Raw genomic sequence first — 19,267 nt, forward strand, 5'->3', positions numbered from 1 at the left:
AGCCTACACCACCCATATGGGGCCCCTGTGGGCATCAGGGGCCTGTCCCTGTCAGGCTGTGACTGGGTGGCCACTGGCTGTGGCCAGAGGCCCAGCTATTATGGCACTAGAAGGGAAAAGCTGTGTTGGGCACAGTACCTGTTCCCTAAATACACTACATTAAGCCTGGTACCGTAGAGTGGGTTTGTAATTCCAAGCTCTCAGGAGACTGAGGCAGGAGGAGAATTATAAGCAAGACTATTCTGGGCTTATAGTGAGACCTTGTGTTAAAACAAACAAACAAACAAACAAACAAACAAAGCCAAGGGCTTGGCCCCTGGGAATCTACCCTTAGGATGTTCTCTGTGTTGGTCACAGGTCCATCTGAGTTGGCCAAGCACCACTGACCAGTCCTCTGTAGGTCTGATGGGCTCAGCACGCTTGCTCTCCCGAGATGAGAAAAATCCTAAGCGTAAACGCGCTGGTAGGAACGAGTTCAGACCTTGCACATGCTCTGTTGTTCACATACGCACATGCCCGGGTGCTCAGGTAGGCTGGTCCATGTGCCAGCGGCCCCCACCCACAGAGCAGCGGGATTCAGCAGGTTCCGCCCACACTGCTCTAGAGAGCATGCTCAGTACAACACATGCTGGCTATCCGCATGCTCAGCCTGTGCCCGCCAGTGTGGTCACACTCTTCATGCCCAACCCATGCCAGCCTTGTGTGTACTGCATGCTGTCTCCAGCAGAAGTCCATGCCAACTGCCCCCTACCCCAGCCCACCTTACACCAGGGTTAAGCACAGGTGTACAGACAATTATTTACTTATTATAATCTTGGCCCTTTTTGGGGGTGGGCCAAAGGTCCGGGCCCAGCATGCACCCCCACTTCTTTGGGGCCCGATCTTCCCCCAGCTCTGCTAGGTCCACAGGGGCCAGCGTGTCAGGCCATGGAGGCAGAGGTAGCGACAGGAGCATAGTGCAGAGTGTGGGGCCACAGTGGGGCAGACAGAAGCAAGGGCGTGGGGACAGCAACCAGGACCCAGAGCTGAGTCCAAGGGGGCCTGTAAGGCTTTGGCCTGTCCATCTGGCTGGGACTCAGAGCAGGCGACAGGCACTGCCCACACTATCAGCTGAGGTGTCCAGGTTGTGGCTGTAAGGGGACTCCCAGTCTCTCAGGAAAACAGCCTCCAGCTGGCTGCGCAAGCCACCGTGCCCATTCTGTGTCACCAGCAGGGAGGTGCCTGCTGTCTCTGTGAAGTAGTTCCCAGACCAGTTGGAGGTCCCTGGGGGGAAGGGGTGGAGTAAGGCTCCGGAGGGTGGCAGGCCCCAGCACCAGGCCCTCCCTCCTTCCATATGCCCATGGTACTGCAGGGCGCTCACCAATGTACGCAGCACGTTCGGTCACCATGTACTTGTTGTGGTTGACACGGGCGTAGGGGATTCGAGCCTGGGCCTCGTCCGCTGGGACCACAAACAGTTTCTGCAGGGGAGGGGAGGATGGTGAGCTGCAGTTCTGAGATGGCGGGGTAGGCACGTGAGTGGCTTCTCCAAAAGGCACTTGGCTGCTTCCCTGGGGTGGGCTGGATCCTTGGACCAAAAGAGGGCCCAGCACAGCTGGGCCTCAGGAAACACCAGCTGAGGTGTGGTAGGGGCACAGACCTGCCGTGGCCCTTGTTCTGTCCAATGTCCCTTTTTCTAGAGTAAGTCTGTCTCCCTGGTGTCTTAGAGATGTTTAAATTTTGTGTATGAGAGAATGAGCGAGCGAGCGAGCGTGCTGGTGTCCACAGGGGCCAGAGGAGGACGCGAGAGTCCTTGGAGCTGGAGCAACAGGAAGTTGTGAGCTATCAGACATGAGGTGCTGAGAGCCAAAGCCTGGTCCTCTGGAGGAGCAGCAAGCGCTCTTACCCAGGGAGCCATCTCTCTAGTTCCGTAGATTGTCACCCTCCTCCCGCTCTGCACCCGATCTTTAGGCCAAGCTCACGCAGGCTGGCCTGAATTCACAATATGGCCAAGGATAACTCTGAGCTGCTGGTTCATCTGCCTCTCCCTCCTGGGTGCTGGGATTGTGAACTATGGGGGTTCACGCCTCCTTTATGAGAGGCTAGACATGAACTCAAAGCCACATGCCAGCTGCTCAGTAAGTCTTAAACACCAGTGCATGGTAGATGGCTTCTCTGTGTCAGCCTCACCCCATCCCCTCCTCTGCCTGTGTGACTCCCCACCTCAGTGATGTCTCCACCCCCAGGCCCCAGCCAGGATCCACTGTTTCCTGTGCACGCTGGGTCGTGTAGGCTGTGTCCCCAGGGCTATGCTCAGTGGAAAAGGGGTAGTCTGGGCTGGCTGCTTACCACCTGGATGTCAGCGTGGGAATGGTTGTCACGAAGGGCAGCCAGCGAGAGCAGGAAGGACCGCATGGACGGCTCGGAGTGGCCCCAGCAGCTGATGAGCAAACGCACTTTGACGCCCCGTTCGTAGGCAGCCCGTCGCAGCCCATCATCAATGGCTGGCCAGAACCTGAGGTCCAGCAAGAAAGGGGTTCAGGGGAAGAGGCAGATTTTTTTTTCTTTCTTTCTTTTTTTAATTTCAAAACAGGGTTTCTCTGTGTTGCCCTGGCTGTCCTGGAACTCACTCTGCAGACCAACTGGCCTTGAATGCTACAGAAATCTGCCTGCCTCTGCCTCTGGGATTAAAGGCGTGAGCCACCACCACAGGCCTTTTCTTTTTAATTAATTTTTAAAAATACGTACTTATGGTTTGTTTCCCTTTAAGAATCTGATGTTGTTTTAACTCTGTGCATCCATGTTGGTGTGCGGGCGTGGGCAGAGGGTACTAAGGCCCACAGAAGACAAAAGCACCACCACCAGGAGCTAAGGTTACAGATGGTTGTGAGCCACTTGATGAGGTGCTGGGAACCGAACTTGGGTCCTCTGGAAGAGCAGCAAATGCTCTTAACACCGAGCCAGCTCTCCAGCCACGGGAGATGCATTTGTTTTTACCTAATGGGTATGAGTGTTTTACCCTTATGTGTCTATGTGCACCCCCCCAGAAGACTCATTCCCCTTCAGCTTTGGGGCTTTGGGCTGCCAAACCTCCCGAGGACCCCAGCCCCCAAACCCTCTTCCCTCGCAGTCTTCACCTCCTGTTTCTGGCTACTGTTTGGGTTCCCCAAAACTCATCCTTCCAGCTTTCGTTTTGTTTTGAGACAGTCTCACTCTGTAACTGTAACTAAGGCTGGCCTCCATCTTTTCAGCCTGCCTTCCAAATGATGGAATTACAGGCACACAATACCACGCCCAGCTCCTCTCATCTCGGGCACACTCCTATGTGTGTGTGTGTGTGCACATACTGGAATTACATGTGAGCTCCCTGACGTGCGTGTTAGGAACCAGTGTAGGTGCTGGGAACCAAACAAGGCAGCGAACATTCTTAACAGATGAGCCATCTCTACAGCTCCAAGCTACCTTATCTTTTAAGACAGGCCTCTTGCTGAATGTGGAAGGTGGGATGGCTAGGAGGGCTGGCCAGGGAGCCTCGGGGGTCCACTTTCCCCCTGGGTTGGGGCGGAAGATGCAGTGCCTACCTCTCTTACGAGGTGCTAGGGACCCAAACTCAGATCCTCACACGCCATGTCAGCATTACCACGCAGCCTTCTTCCTGGCCCTCCTATCCGACCTCTGACCCCACATTCAATCCTCCCTGCCCCACTCTGGTTTTGGTGACACCAGGGACTGAGCCGGGGCCTCTAGCCCCAGAGCTCTGAGGCAAGAGCTCTGTCCTCCAGTTACATCACTTGCTTTGATCCTTTCCCTTGTATCTGCTCTCCTGCCTGGGCCTCCTGCTTGCTCTGGGAGGCCCCTCAGCCCTCCCCTCACGGGGTTCCCCCTCCTGAGCCCTGCTCCTCCCGGCGTACCTGCGTGGGTGGGAGAACTCCATGGCGGGCAGGTAGTTCATGACGGCAATGTAGATGAAGCTTCGGGCACCGTCCACCACACTGAGCAGGGCCTTCAGGTCTGGGGTGCGGCCACTTGGACACAGCGGAGGGGGTGCGCTCTGGGGAGGGTGAAAGGACAGTCAGTGCATGTGTCCTGCCAAAGACAGTGTCACAGTGGACCCCACGGGAGGCTAGTTCACCAGGAACCGGGCCTTATGAAGCTCACTGAAAACAGCCTCCCTGAAAGGGAAGGATAATTACCATAACTATTTTTTGCAGGTGAGGTAACTGGCTCAGAAAGGGAAAGCCACTTGCTTTCGGCCACACAGCCAATCAGCGCAGCCTGGACTGAGCCGCTTGGTTCCAGAATTCACACTCTACAGAGGTGCTGGGTGACAGCAGTGCTCTACCATGCCGGGCTTCACACGAGCTCTGGGGATTTGAACTCGGGTCCCTTCATGCTGGCACAGAAGGGGCTTTACCCACTGAGCTATTTCCCTGGCAGCTTATGATTTTGTTGTTATTTTTGGCTGGTTGTTTTCACTGGAGACAGGATCTCATGTGTCAGGGGTCACAACAGGCCCTTTGGTCGGCCCCCCCACCCCCAGGAAACTGCAACTGTAAAAGTGGAAGTGGCTGAGGAAGAAGGAAGAACCCATCTCTGTGGAAGACTATGTTACAAAGGGCACCGAAGATCACGCCTCTCTGCACCATCACGCGCCGCACTCCGCTGCAACGCTGGGCTTCCTTACGGGAGCCCGAGTGCCCTTCCCCAGCTGTAAAACGTAGCAACAGCTGAAACCGTGGTTCTTTGCCTCCCATGCTCAGGAACTGGCCCATGTAAGAGTCCGTGCCGAGTGGGGGCCAATTTACCTACAACCCATCACCCAGGATGCTGAGGCAAGGATCAAGAGTTGGGTGGAGGCTTGGGCTACACAGACCCATTTCAGAAAGAAAAAGACATCACTCTTGTAACGTCAGCATTTGGGAAGTGGAGGTGGAGGGGTCAGAAGTTCAAGGCTAGCCTCGGCTAACAAGGGAGTTCCAGGACTGCCTGAGTTCAGGTAAGAGCGCTGTCTGCTCTTCCTGAGGTCCTGAGTTCAATTCCCAGCAGACATGGTGACTCACACCATCTATACTAGAATCTGATGTCCTGTTCTGGTGTGCATGCGTACGTGCAGATAGAACACTCACACATTCAATAAATAAATAAAATCATGCAGAGGATTGGAGCTCAGCTCTCATCGCCCACACGGGCTAGCTTCCGGAGCCCTGGAACTCCAGCACCAGGGAAAGCCAATGCCTTTGGCCTCCACGGGCACCCTCACGCGTGTGCCCATACTACCCCACTCCACCCATACACACACCAAATCAAGTAGTTCCCTGTGCTGTCCTATAGAACATTCTGCATCGATATCAACAGTTTTTGATATCAACAGTTTTTGTTGCTTCCCAACATGGCAGCAGTGACTACTGGCAAAGTGGTTAGTGGCGATGAGGAAGTACAGTGTGTACTGTGTGTGTGTGTTCGTGTGTGTGCATTGTATATACATATACAAACACATATGGAGGCAAGAGTTCAACATTAAATGTCTTCCCAAATCATTCTCTCTCTCTCTCTTTTAAATAATGAGACAGAGTCTTACTATGTAGCCCTGGCTGGCCTGGAACTCACTACGTAGACCAGGCTGGTCCAGAACGTACAGAAATCCTCCTCTCTTTGTCTTCTGAGTGCTGAGATTAAAGGTGTGTGCCACCATGCCTGGCACCATCTCATTTTTGACACTGGATCTTTCACTGAACTGTTTACAGATCTGGGTAGGCGGCTGGCCGGAGACCTCCAGAACTCCGCCCCCCCAGGCTGGGATTACTGCTGCATACTGTTGTGCCTGGCATTTTTTTTTTAATGTAGGTGTTAGAGATCTTGAACTTAGGCCACTGAGCCATCTCCCCAGCTTGTGTCCAGTTTTAATTTATTTAGATGGAAAGAGCTACGATGCAGCCTAGGGCTAGTACTTCAGTCTAGCACACACAAGGTCCTGGGTTCCATATCCAGTACTAAATCTATAAAAGTAGAGGGGAAGCAGAAATTTGGTCTGGGGATGTAGCTCAGCTGGTGAGTGCTTGTCTAGCACTGCATAAAAGCAGGCTTGGTGGTGTGTCCTGTAAGCCCAGCACTGGGGAGGTCACAGGAGGCTGGCCAACTCAAGGTACAGCTGGAGGGATGGCTATGTGGTTACCCACAGAGCGCTTGCTGCTTTTCTAGAGAGCCTGAGTTCAGTTCCTAGAGCCCACATCAGGTAGCTTACAACTTGCAGCTCCAGGGGAATGGAAACCCTCTTCTGGCCTCTGTGGGCAGGGAATGGAAACCCTCTTCTGGCCTCTGTGGGGTTCACCTGCATGTGTGTATACACAGAAAAGCACCTCACATACATACACATAAATAACATTTTTGTTTTTTGAGACAGAAAGGTTTCTCTGTATAGTCCTGACTACTCTGGAATTTGCTATGTAGACCAGGCTAGCCTTGAACTAACAGAGAGCCTCCTGCCTCTGCCTCCCAAGTGCTGGAATTAAAGGTGTGTAATAAATTAAAGGTGTGTCCAATAAATAAAATTTGAAAGAAAAAAAGAAGACTGAACAGGATGGCCCATTCTTTTCATTCCAGCAATCAGGTGGCAAAGGCTGAGGGATTTCTGTGCGTTCCATAACCCTGTCTCAAAAACAAAACAAACAAACAACAACAACAAAAAAGCCAAGCTCTCTGAAGCTGTTCAGGCCATCAAGGGGTGCGTAACTGAAGGCCAGCAAGGGATGCCTGATGTCTCAAGTAAGGGAAAAAAATGAAAAGAGCCAGCCGTGGCTGCATCAGGCATCACCGAGGCCTGGGGTATCTGCACCCACGTGTCCCTCACATAGGCTGGGAATGCATGGATAGCCACTTTCCGTATTAATCCAATGCCGAGGAAGCTTACGCTAGTTCCCGGGCTTTTGATGAAGCAGAGCGAGGCAGGGTGAAGTCGAGACTCCTCCCCAGCAATCAGCAGGCGGGCTAGATGGGGGACGCAAGTGATGGTGTGTGGCCAGACGCACATGAGGCTCTATTTTCCCCCAACTTACCGCCAGGTAGGCCAGAGCCGGCGTGCCATTAAGGCAGATTTCCATTGGCGTCTCTTGATTGTAGCGGGTGTCGAAGGGCCTTGGCCAGCTTGACGGGATGGAGCTCCCTTCCTGGCCCAGGAACCAATAGGCCTCAAAAATCTTGGTCAGGTCTCGCGCGAGGCAGCTGCAGTTGTACATGACCACTCCCAGCTCCTTGACCTGTGGGGGAGCAGCGCTGAGCCGGGGGTGGGGGTAGGGGGGCTGACCACTCCCAGCTCCTTGACCTGTGGGGGAGCAGCGCTGAGCCGGGGGTGGGGGGGCTGACCACTCCCAGCTCCTTGACCTGAGGGGGAGCAGTGCTGAGCCTGGGGTGGTGGCCTGGTGCCCACAGATGACAGGAACGCTCCAGTCCTCTCTACTTCCTCAACCTTTCTTTGTCTTTCCTGCACCTTTACTCTGAAGAGTATAAACAGCTGTAAGCTTGACTTATGTTTTGAAGAAACATTCAGTTATTGCAAAGCTCCAGGGGTTTTGCTTCCTTGTAGTACCTGGTATTGAACCTAGGGCCTTATACATGCTAGGCAGGTGCTCTACCATTGGGCTACACCCTTGCTCCTCACTAGAGGATTCTATCAGGGTGTTCTTTACCACTGAGGTATAGAGCCCCTTCCCTTAATTTTTTTTTTTTTTTTTTTTTTTTTGGTGGGGTCTGGAAAGGATGTTGAGACAGGGTTTCTCTGTGTAGCCTTGGCAGTCCTGGACGCTCTCTGGCCTCAGACTCGCAGAGATCCACCTGCCTCTTCCTCCTGAGTACTGGGGTTACGGGCCAGTGCACCACATCTGGCTTAAAATTGTTTTTGAGACAAGGTCTCACTAAATTATCCGGGCTGGTTTTCGCCCTTTGGTCATCTTGCCTTACACTGCCAAGGACCTGGGACGACAGGTGTGCAGCACCAAGTCCTGTGAGCTGTGGGTTCCCTGAGACTCTGTGTGCCTGTCGCTTCTGCCCTGGGCCAGCCTGACCCAGCTCAGCCGATGGCTCCTCAGACTGTGCCAGGCATTCCCCTGGGCTCGACAGGCCCCTCTGGTGACAAGGCCATGGGCCCACTGGGTGGAGAGACAGGCCGTAGGAATACTGTGTCCAGCATGTCCCTGAGTAAGTGTTGAGCCTAGGAGACTAGGGAAGTATTGGCAGGGCCAAATCAGCCACATCTGTCCTGGTTCCTTCATCTTACAGCCCGAGTCAGCCCCTCTCATGTCAGTGCCCGCTGATGCTTCAGGTAGATTAGCTAGTTCCTCCTTTGGGCACCTTCCCTAAGACCCCAGGTTGGATCAGATGTCTCCTTTGGCCTGCCGCCATCTGTCAGCCGTGTCCCCCCTCTTCCAGCCCTGAGCTCTGCACATACACAGAGACCCACATGAATGAGGCGCTCTGCCTCCTCCTTCCACCCTAGATCCTCTGCCTCAGCCTGGGTTCCAGCCCTGACCCCTATGCCCTTGCCACCTTCCAATCTCACCCATAAGCCCCTGCCTGAGCCTCCCCCTCATTTTACGGCCTCTGTTTTCATGTCCACCCATCTCAACTTTGACCTTTCATCTGCCTACAGCCCCAGACTGGCTCAACCCTCTCCACCTCCAGATAGTACCTGTACCGGGTCCCTGCTGGATCCTCTGCCTCTTCTTCCCACCCACCCTCTCTGCCTGCACTTTCAGCTCGATCCTTCAGCATTCTGCATGTAGCCCCACCATGCCATCCTCCTCCCTCCACCTAGGCCCCCATTTTGCACCTCCCCTTTGCTGCACCCACACTCCACCCATGACCCTCTGCCCGCATCCCACCCAGAAACTGTGCCTGTACCTGTCACCCACCTCCCCACCCCTGCCTTCTGCCTATTTCTTCTCTACTCTGGCCCGGAGCTCTCTGGGTTCCAGGCTCCACTCTGAAACCTGTTATCCCCACGTTCCCCGGGTCCCCCAGGTACGCAAGGCCTGTACAACGAAGGCCAGCTAAGTGGGCAGGGCCTCGAGTCGTCTGTGCCCAGGCAGCTGCCAACAGGACTCAGAGGGAACTCTGCGTTGCAGCAGGAACAAGGCGGCTTTGGGCTGAACCGCAGAACGTGCAGGGAGGTCGGAGGGGAGGCAAGGAAGGTGAGCTTCCCACACACACAGACCTGCGTCAGCGAGCGCCAGTCCATGTTGGCACTGCCCAGGTAGAAGTGGGTCTGGTCCACCACCCAGAACTTGGTGTGCAGGACCCCACGGGTCAGCTTCTGCATGTCCACCATTCGGACCTGGGCACCTGTGGTCAACAGGGTCAGTCAGGGGCCAGCGTGGGCAGCCCCAGGCCCACCGCCCCTGCTGCTTCCAGCTTACCACTTTGGAGCAGAGACTGCAGATCAGCCAGAGGTCCATTGGGTTTGCTCACGGCAATGCGAACATTTATGCCTCGGGGTGTCAGAGCCTGGAGCTGCTGAAGAACCTCTTCACCCTGTGGGTGACAGCTGCTGAGGGGCTGGGCCAGGACTCATAGATGATAATACTAAAGTCCCTCGCACACTACCCCCACCTCTGTGTATGTGTGTGTGTGTCTGTGTGTGTGTGCCCGCGCACACATCAATTCTCTCCTTATACTGTGGGATCCTGGGACTGAACTCAGGCTGTCAGGCTCAAGCGCCGAGCCATCCTACCAGCCCTACTTTAGCTGAATATAAAGTTTCCTTGGGTTATTCAGACCGACCACAAACATCGTCTGTAGCTCCAGCAGGACTTGAACCTGAGATTCTCCTGCCTCAGCTTCTGAGTAGCTGGCACTATCACCCCGCAGCGCGAGGCCCAGCTCGCATCTGTGCTTTGATGCACTTCAGTGGGAGCCTGTAAGAGCAGTGAGCTTACATGGTGTGGGGGGGTGTATGTGTCGCCTGTTTGTGAAAGGTCTTGCTACGAAGCTCAGATCGGCCTGGAACTCTCTATCAACCTCTCCTTCCACTTCAGCTTCCAGAATGTTGGGATTCCAGATGAGCACACTCATGCCGGGGTTAACAATCTTTTCCTTTTCTCTCTTTCTTTCTCTTTTAGGTTTTTCTGAGTGGGGGTTTTTCTGTGTAGTCTTGGCTGTCCTGGAACTTTCTCTGTATACCAGGATCACCTTGAACTCAGAGATCCATCTGCCTCTCCTTCCCTGGTGCTGGGATTAAAGGCGTGTGCCTTCACAGACACACTGCAACATCACATCTTAACAGTAAACACTCAGAAAGTGCTGAGTGTGTGCCAAGCACTGGACTAAATTTGCACAGATTATACGCTGCATCCTCCCAGGAGCCCAGCAGGGGGGCAGGGTGCTGTCTGCAGCTTTCAGATAAGGTGAGGAAAGTCAGGGAGAGGAGGGGACCTGCCTAAGGTCACACACAGCAAGGGAGGTGGCAGCCTGGCTTGGCTGGGCTAGAACTTCTTCCTTCTTTGCCTGACGGACTCAGGGTGACATTTGCAAGTCTAATACTCCACTGTAACCAGTCCCTTCCTGAAACTCAGAGGCCTTCAGATCATCGGAGCACAAAAACGTCAGCCTCAGCTTAGAAGCTTGTGCGAAGAGAGCGGTCACCAAACACCTGTGTCCAACTGCCCTATAAGACACGCCCACCTGCCTCCAGGAAGTCCCACCCCCTCCCTCTCCATCACCACCATTCCCACAGGTGGCGGAGAGTGGGGGCTCGGGTGGGAAGGGAGGCGTCCAGGTACCTGCTGGGCAGAGGGCTCCTGGGTGTGGGTGTCATTGTTGGTGAGCGTCCAGTAGAAGGAGGCAATGTCCAGGGTGCTGTGAGCGCCGGCAAGGAGGCCCAACCAGGCCTGGCTGGTGGAGGGGTTGTTCGTGCTGGCATTGGGGAACTCCATACCCTCAGGAATGCTCTCCACCAGCACTGCCCTGAAGGTATGGGGATAGCTGTGAGCCATAGAGGACCAGAGATGTCAGGCTGGGGCAGAAGGGCTCTGCTGGTCTCCAGATGTGGATGGAAGACTGATGTGTGTGTGTGTGTGTGTGTGTGCGCGCGCGCGTGCGCGCATCGCTGGTCTGTCTAGAGGTGTGGGAGGGTGGATGCGTGTATGGCCACAGATGTGGATAGGAGCTACTGTGCCCACGTGTTCACAGACCTGTATAAAGGATGATGACGCTGTGGCTGCCATGGAAACAGCAAAGGGGGGAGAGTGGGCACAGACTGTGAGCACCCACAACCCTCCTCATCGCAGCACTGGGCGCACTCAAGAACAGGGTGCTCTTGCAGGCTTAAGTGTCCCTGGGCTGGCAGGACCCCTCTCGTCCACCCCCCCCCTTTACTTACTCGCAGGGGTCATAGCAGGGGGCTGGGCGCTGGTTGGGTCCAAATAGATGCAAGTCCCCGTATTCCCATAGAAACAGCTGAGTCATCAGGGCACCGAAGCCCACCACCGCCAGGATAAGGACCAGGAGGACCCAGCGGGCCTTCTGCGGGGAGGGGAGGGGAGGGGAGCGGTCGGCCTATGGAAGGCGGTCAAGCAACAGTCTGAGAAAGTTCAAGGAGAGCAGCTTACTCCTACCTTCTCCGCGGCCTTCCACGCCTCGATTTCATTCACGGGCAGCTCTCCAGCAGGCTCCTCCACGGGGACCTTCAGCTGTGGGATCGGGGACGATGGCGGAGTGGGAGTAACAGCGTGGTTTGGCAGGTGTCTTCCCCTTCAAAGCACCCGAGCCCTCCCCGCTGGGTGTCCCATCCTCCTACCTCCTGGTACATCAGTTTAGGCTTCATACTGCCGGGCAGCTGGGGGCTGCGGAACGGAGGCGGCAAGGTGGGTGTGTCGGGGGCTGGAGACTGGGGGAGACAAAAAGCCGGCGCTGTGGGGCGTTCGGGGTGTTTGAGGACATTGCAGAAAGTGGATGTTCTTGGGCGTATGGGGTTCACTCAAAGCCTCTTCTCCCATAATCACGGGACCCCCTGGCCCTATGCCTGTCACCCGGAAAGGAGGAAGCTGGCCCTTTTTCATCAGGGATGTTGAAATCCCTCGAGGTCCAACGCCTCAGCTTTTTAAATTCACTCCAGTGCCACCATCCTGCCGCCTTCCGAAGCGTCCAGCTTATCTGTCATTAGCACCCACATTGCTCTCCATCAGCACCCTGTTTTGTTTCCTGCTGGGCTAGGATCTAGGTGATTCCAAAAGCACAGTCCTGGTTGGGGGCCAGCAGAGCCCCGGATCTCTGTGCCTGGTTTTTCTCAGCCTTGGGATGATCACAGAATGTTCCTGGTGGGGCGCCTGCCTAGTCCCAGGTACCTGCCTGACCAGACAGACACCTGAGGCTCACACTCCAGGGCCGTCGCGGCCTCCCGTCCCCCTACCCCCACATCCCAGCCCCCCACCCTAATACGACCCCGGCCTTACCCGGACGGCGGCTGCTACCTCGGTGGGGCCCCAGCTTCTGGCGAAGCAGCTGAGTAGGGGCAGGAGGGAAGAGGAGGCGGGGCCTCCGCTGGTCACACCCACTGCAGCGTGGAGTCTGCGCAGTGCTGGCGTCTCCCCGCAGCGGGGTGAGTCCTGAGCAACCTGGCCCGGCACGGTCGGGGCGCACGGGTTTGGGGGATGAGCTTCGCCATCTCCCGGGAGGGACCGAGAAGTCACAGATTAAAGAGAATTCTCACCCCTTTTCTGGTCAACAGATGTGATTTTTTTTTTTTTAATTACCGTGGGCACTTAGTGAAAAACAAATCGTAAGACTAATCTTGAAGATGAAAACGGGGAGAGCAAGCTCAGCAGGAGAGAGCCCACGCAAGGCTGAGGAAGAACGGTCGGGCACGGGCACGGAGGTGGTGGGTTTTCTCGTAGAGTCTGTTGGGATGGCTTAAAAAAGTCGACTGATATTCTTAGAGATTAGAATTAAAAACAAAAAAAACCCCGAGGCTTCTAGATCCCGTATTATATCCCAGCAGGATTTTTTTTAATGCTACTTATTTATTTAGGTCTTCTGAGACAAAAACCTCAGGTAGCCCAGCATGTTGCACGTCCGATTTAAAGCTAGAAGAATAAGGTGACCCCCTTCTCCCGTCTCTCCCCTCAGCCTATTCCGAGCACACAGGAAGTAGACCGAGCCTGCTTTGCGACTGAGGCTGCTTTGCAGCCTGTGGCTGCCTTCTAGGGACGGCCCTCGGGTTTTTGTGTGCGTGTATCTCTCAGCCAGGGCTTTGCAAACGCCCTCCCAAGGGGCTACATCCCCAGCCTGATTCCGGGTGGCTGCTGAATGTTCCCACACGGTCTCCTCCCAGTCTGTAACTCACTGTATAGCCCAGGCTGACCTTTAGCAGTCCTGTCTGTCTCCCAAGTGCTGTTAATATAGCCCCACTTCCCGAATTAATCCGGGAGACTGGGCCAGGAGGGCATGACTAGGCCAGCCTGGGCTGCAAAGTGAGGGAGTCTCAGAAAGGAAGAACAAAAGCCAGGATCCAGTAGGCAAGGACAAATGTCAAGGTTTTCTGAGGCTGAGGGGAAGAACCCACAGCAGCAGCAGATGACAGCACTGAAGTAGAGAACCATGGGTGGGGGAGGGAGGAGCAAGAACCGGTCGACTTCCATTATTTCTGAAGGCTTTGATGAGAATCTTTTATTGAAAAATATAAAGTTGGAAATGGGATGCAATGGCACAAGTCTGTCACCCTTGCACGTGGGAGGGGAAAGCAGGGATTCTGGAGTTCGAGGTCATTGGGGGAGAGGCCGTGGTTAAGAGCTCATAAGCTCCTGCAGAAGACCGGAGTCAAGTTCTCAGCCCCCACAGGAGCAGCCCATAACTGGGATTCCAGTGCCCTGTTATGCTCATGATAGATATGCACACACATATAAATAAAACTTTGTTTTGTTTTTGGAAACAGCATTCCTCTGTGTAGACCAGGCTGGACTCAAAACTCAGAGATTTGCTTGCCTCTGCCTGCTGAGTGCTGAGATTAAAGGTGTGTGCCACCATGGCCTGACATAAATAAATCCTTAAAACAAAATCTTTTAAAAAATTAATTTAGCAGAGCATGGTGGCCCACACCTGTCATTCTAACACTCACTAGTGTCAGGTAAGAGGACTGATGAAATTTGAGGCCAGCATGGACTGCATAGATCCTGTGTCTCAAAAAACAAATTGTTAAATTATTTTAAATTTCTTTTTAAGATTTATTTATTTTTATGTATAAGTGCTCCATCGGCAGGTACACCTGCAGAGAGGGCATCAGATCACATTATAAATGGTTGTGAGCCACCATGTGGTTGCTGGGAATTGAACTCAGGACCTCTGGAAGAGCAGCCAGTGTAATTTGGCTCAGGCTCCCAGCTGGGGTATCTCTTCTCCCCATCCCTTTCCTCTGGAGACCTGAGGCCTCAGCTGGAGTCTGACAACAGTGTGGCTGGGGATGTTCAGGGCAGCCAGAAGCTGGTGGTCCTCCATGGCCCATTCGACCTTCACGCAGGTGCTCCCAAGGCCCCAGCACCTCCATGATGATCAACCGGCCTGATCAACCCAGTTGGTCCTCCTGGGGAGCACCTCGGCCAGCAAACGCACCTTCTTCCCGACCACAGAATATCCCCCCAGTTCCTTGGCCTGTGGTCCTGTGTTCAGGTGTGACCACAACTTACACACAAGGAGGAAGCAAAACTGGTTGGGCCTTAAAAATTTTTTTATTTACTTATTTTATGTGTAAGGATGTTTTGCGTGCATGTGTCTGTGTGCCATGTATGTGCCTGGTGCCCAGGGAAGCCAGAAGAGGCCCCTGGGACTGGAGCTGCAGACAGGTGTGAGCTGCCGTGTGGATGCTAAGGACTGAACCCAGGTCCTCTGGAAGAGCAGCCAGTGATTTCTTTTCTGTTTGTGTCTTTTTCTTTCTTTTCAAGACAGGGTTTCTCTATGTAGCCCTGGCTGTTCTGGAACTCACTCTGTAGACCAGGTTGAACTTCAACTAGAGTTCTACCTGCCTCTGCCTCCTGAGTGCTGGGATTAAAGGCGTGGGCCACCGTCACTGTAGCCATTTAAAAAAATATTTATTTTACGTGCACTGGCGTTTTGCCTGCATGTATGTCCGTGTGAGGGTGTCAGATCTTGGAATGACAGAGAGTCGTGAGCTGCCATGTGGGTGCTGGGAATTAAACCAGGAACCTCTGGAAGAGCAGCCAGTGCTCTTAACTGCTGAGCCGTCTCTCCAGCTCTGGCTGGGCTTCTGAGATAGATGCTCACTCACCTTCTGATGGAAGCAGCGGGAGGCTTGCTCTGCATTGCTTGCCACCAGCAATGCTTTGGATGGGACAGCTCAGGGTTCAGATCCCATCCCTGCCACTTTCTTGCTGCATGGCTTCAGCCTCCACTTTTCTGAGATGGCTGGCCTCATTTACCAAGGTGGGATCACCTTGTAATTGGTGTTAGGGGACGTGGGAATGTTTAACGAGCAAACTCTATGGCCCTGCACTTGGGGCTCCGGACCAGGAGACCCGGGAATGGCAGCTGCTTTCTTTCAGCCCCCCTTCCATTTTCTTCTTGCTTTTCCATTTGAGACAGGTTCTTTCTGCAGATAGCACCGGCTGTCCTTGAACTCAGGGATCCTCCTGCCAAGTTCCGGAATTAAAAGCCATGTGCCATCATTCCAGGTACCTTTACTCTTTTTGAGACAGTGTCTCTTTGACCTTTTCTTTCTTCCTGCCTTGCTTTTTTTTGTGTGCAAGGAATGAAGCCAGGGCCTTGTAATAAGGCCAGCAAGCCCACCTCCACTTTCTAGGTTGTTTCACATGTGTAATGAGATATGGATTCATGTGTCTGCACACTTGGACATAGGGAGTGGCACTATTAGGAAGTATGTCACGATGGAGGCGGGGCTTAGAGGCCTCACAAGTGCTCAGACGCTAACCAATGTGGAACACAGTCTCCTCTGGCTACCTTAGCATCAAGAGGTATGTCTGCCTGGATGCTGCCATGCTTCCACCATGAGGATAATGGACTAACCCTCTGACACTGTAAGCCAGCCCTATTAAATGCTTTCCTTTATGAGAGTGGCTGTGGTCATGGCGTCTCTTTGCAGCAGTAAACCCCACCTGAGACACCCTGGATATGACTCACTCTCATTCTCTCTGTCTCTCCCCTATCTTGCCATATGGCCCTGGCTGTCCGGAATTCGCTGGGTGGACCAGTCCAGCCTTGACCCTCTGCCTCCAGACAGCAGGGTGCTACCACATCTTGCTTCTTCTTGTTTTTGTCTTTAAGGTTTTTTTTCCCCTTTAAATATTTATTTATTATGTATACAGTGTGCGCCTGCACGCCAGAAGAGGGCGCCAGATCTCCCTATAGATGGTTGAGAGCCACCGTGTGGGTGCTGGGAATTGAACTGAGGATCTCTGGAAGAGCAGCCAGTGCTCTAACCTCTGAGCTATCTCTCCAGCTCTTGTTTTTTGTCTTTTGAGTCAAAGTTTACTGTGGGGCCCTGGATAATGAAAGTTTTGGTTTCTTTGTATGTTATGTAAATATGCTTTTGTTTTAATCCCAAGTGCGGGATTTTCGTTGGGCTATAGCATGTCCACACCTGTTAATTGTCATGTGCAGAGTGTGGCTTTTGCCAGCTGGTAATGGCCTTTCACAGGCTGCATGGCGAGGGGCGTGGCCTAGGACTCAGTCTAACTATGAGGCAGAGAAAGAGACTGTGAGGTGTTCTGTGTGGCTTTTGGTGTTGGCGTGTGGCGCGGAGCGGTTTGGAGCAGACAGGCAGAGAGAAATGATTCGGGGCGCAGTGGCGTGGAGGAGACTACTGGCTGCATCTGGGGTTGACGGAGAGTGGTGTGCAGCCTTAAAAGAACCCTGTGATCCTAAACAGCCAGGAGAAGAAAAGGGGTCTGGGCCCTCTCTACCCATGAACCTTTTCTCTCTTCTGCTTAAGGTTGTGGGGAGGGTAGGATGGAGATAGAAGCCTAAACACCCCCCAAAAAAGCAGAGTTTTAAACAGGAGCGCCACAGGAGGCTTTCTGCTGCAGCCCTGGCTGGCCTGGAACTCATTACATAGACTGATTGTTTTGGAATTGAAAAGAGGTCTCCTGAGCATTGCAATCAAAGGCATGTTTATTTTTTAATTTAAAAATTACATTGATTCATCTATGCGTGTGTATGTGTGTGCGCTTGGTCTGAAGAACAGATTACATAGGTCCAAAAGGTCCTCACAAATGATAAGTACTTCTGAACTAGAACTCAAAACTCCACGCTATCCCACTCCTGCTCCCAACCTTTCCCTGGCCTCCCACTGCGCTTGGGTACAGAACCTTTCACCATGTCCCGCAGGGTCCCGGCTGGGCCCTGTGGGCCACCAGCCACTGCCATAGCTTCAGTGTCTTTCTCTGAGTCTGAATCCCTGTCCAGCTACCTACGTCCCCTGAACTGCAGCTCTGCAAGTTTCCTGTGGTCCCCATAGACTCCCACCTACTGCGTCTCCGGCTCTCCTTACCACCTCTCCTAAATCTGTTCCTTTTCCAGGAACCTTTCCTTTTCTTTTTAATTTTGGACTGATATTACTATATAACCGAGGCTGGTCGGGAACTCAAGACGTCCCTACCTGGTATGACGGGTGTCCAGGTCCCCTTCAAGGATACTGTTGACTGAGTTGGCATATGTTTGTAATCCCTGAGAGTAGGCTAGCCAGGGCCATTTGAGATCCTGGCTCAAAAACAAACAAACAAACAAAAAAAGAAAATGAGGGAAGACGTATTTTAGGCAGACGTAGTGGCTTATGCCTGTCATCCTAGCACTTGAAAAATGGAAGTATGAGTATCAGAAGTTCAAGGTCTCCAACGCTGCCACCCCCTCCCCCCCAGCCAAAGGGTTTCTGTGTTGCCTTGGCTGTCCTGGACTCGCTCTGTAGACCAGGATGGCCTGAAACTCACAGAGATCAGACTGCCTCTGTCTCACCAAATGCTGGGATCACAGGTGTACGCCACTGTGCCTGTTTGTTTTTGTTTTGGTTTGGTTTTTTTGGCTACATACTGAGTTCAAGGACACCCTATACTATACAAGACCCTGGCTCCATAAAGCTAAACTAAACTAAAAAGTCGGTCTCACCATTCTACCTAGCTGTCGATGTCTTCAATTCTCAGCCTCTTCCCTCGGTCCTAGGACTTGTCCCAGGGCCCCATGAGTATCTACCTGGGCCCCTGAGAATCTAGCCCAGTCCGTCTAACCTTCCAGTCCCCTATCCACCTGAATTAATCTGCTCAAATGCTCTGTGTCTCCCTCTGTCCTCAAAGTCCTAGCAGCTTCCCATAGCCCCAGAGCCTTCACTGATCTTCCACTAGGGAGCAGGGTAGTTTACTTGCTCAGCACCCTTCACACCTCAGCCACAGGCCTCCTGGAGAGGCCCTGCACCTTCAGCTTTTGGGTGCTCGGCCCCATGCTTCCCCATTTTATCCCCACTTCCCTACCTGGACTTCCTGTGTCTCTGCCCCACCCTCTCTGGGCTGTCCCTGCCTGCTGATAGCTGCCTTACTACTTCAGAGCTGTGAGCCCTGTGGGCTAGGCTGATTTAGTCACCCCTGTGCCCCAACACCTGGGCACAGAACCAGCAGCACATGCCAGGTACCCAGTTCATCCATCTGTTCATGCAAACGAACTTATTCATTGACTACCCATTGCTAAGCTTTATTCTAGAAACCGTACAGAATGCTGTAATCTCAGCAGCCCCTGGGAGGCTGAACTCAAGGTTCCGGGAAAGAGCTCGTCTCTTAAGGATAGTGCAATTTGTGTGTTACGTGAGTGTGTTCATGGATGGGTGAGAACTGTGTGTGCACACGTATGGAACCCAGCGGTCAGCGTCAAGGGCTCTCCTGTCCTTCACCTATGTTTATTATTGTTGTTATTATTTAGAGAGAGGGTCTTACCCAGTGGCTCCGGCTGGCCTGGAACTCACTACAGCTATGCAGACCCAAGGTGGCTTGGAACTCATAAGACGTGTCCCTGCGTCTGCCTATGTGCCACCATGCCTGACCCATGTTTTATTTTTTCGAGATCGTATCTCTCTCACTGACCCGACAAGGCTGGCCGGCTGGTGAGACCGAAGAATCTGGCTCTGGAGAGATGGCTTAGCAACTGAAAGTACTCAATCCCCAGTGCCTACATGGTGGCTCACAACCACCTAGAATTCTAGCTTTGGGGCATCTAATGCCCTCTTCTGGGCTCTGTAGTCACGAAGCACAAAGGTGGTTTGCACACAAGTATGCAAAACACTCGTATATGTTAA

At 53.4% G+C, this 19,267-nt stretch overlaps 1 protein-coding gene across 2 annotated transcripts; it reads right to left on the reverse strand.

Annotated features, from left to right (window-relative positions):
* Positions 1 to 786: 786 nt before the first annotated feature.
* On the reverse strand, positions 787 to 17,691 carry Pld3 (phospholipase D family member 3). Of its 2 annotated transcripts, XM_055594840.1 has the most exons (13): positions 17,591 to 17,691; positions 12,420 to 12,631; positions 11,765 to 11,854; positions 11,583 to 11,657; positions 11,348 to 11,490; positions 10,749 to 10,932; positions 9,387 to 9,501; positions 9,185 to 9,312; positions 7,032 to 7,232; positions 3,891 to 4,030; positions 2,329 to 2,494; positions 1,361 to 1,460; positions 787 to 1,263 (listed from the first exon to the last, which is right to left on the reverse strand). In XM_055594840.1, the coding sequence occupies exons 1-13, from the start codon at positions 17,643 to 17,645 to the stop codon at positions 1,076 to 1,078; spliced, it is 1,797 nt and encodes a 598-aa protein (XP_055450815.1). In that variant the 5' UTR covers positions 17,646 to 17,691; the 3' UTR covers positions 787 to 1,075. The 2 variants fall into 2 exon arrangements, with proteins under 2 accessions (XP_055450815.1, XP_055450816.1); XM_055594841.1 differs by lacking the exon at positions 17,591 to 17,691 and having other exon boundaries at positions 11,765 to 11,877; positions 12,420 to 12,490.
* Between the last annotated feature and the right edge of the window lie 1,576 nt (positions 17,692 to 19,267).

This window comes from Psammomys obesus, unplaced genomic scaffold, assembly GCF_907164565.1.
Source record: "Psammomys obesus unplaced genomic scaffold, mPsaObe1.curated_primary_1811, whole genome shotgun sequence".
Taxonomy (NCBI): Eukaryota; Metazoa; Chordata; class Mammalia; order Rodentia; family Muridae; genus Psammomys; species Psammomys obesus.

What these genes read in the sequence shown, in the direction of transcription:
- Pld3 (XM_055594840.1), bottom strand. Translation starts at nt 17,645, where the DNA reads ATGCCAACTCAGTCAACAGTATCCTTGAAGGGGACCTGGACACCCGTC. An exon ending in CGGCTCTGGCCTACCTGGCG is followed by an intron (nt 4,031 to 7,031) that starts GTAAGTTGGGGG and finishes CACCCTCCCCAG; the next exon opens with AGCGCACCCCCTCCGCTGTG. An exon ending in CCCACGCTGACATCCAGGTG is followed by an intron (nt 1,461 to 2,328) that starts GTAAGCAGCCAG and finishes CCTCCCCTGCAG; the next exon opens with AAACTGTTTGTGGTCCCAGC.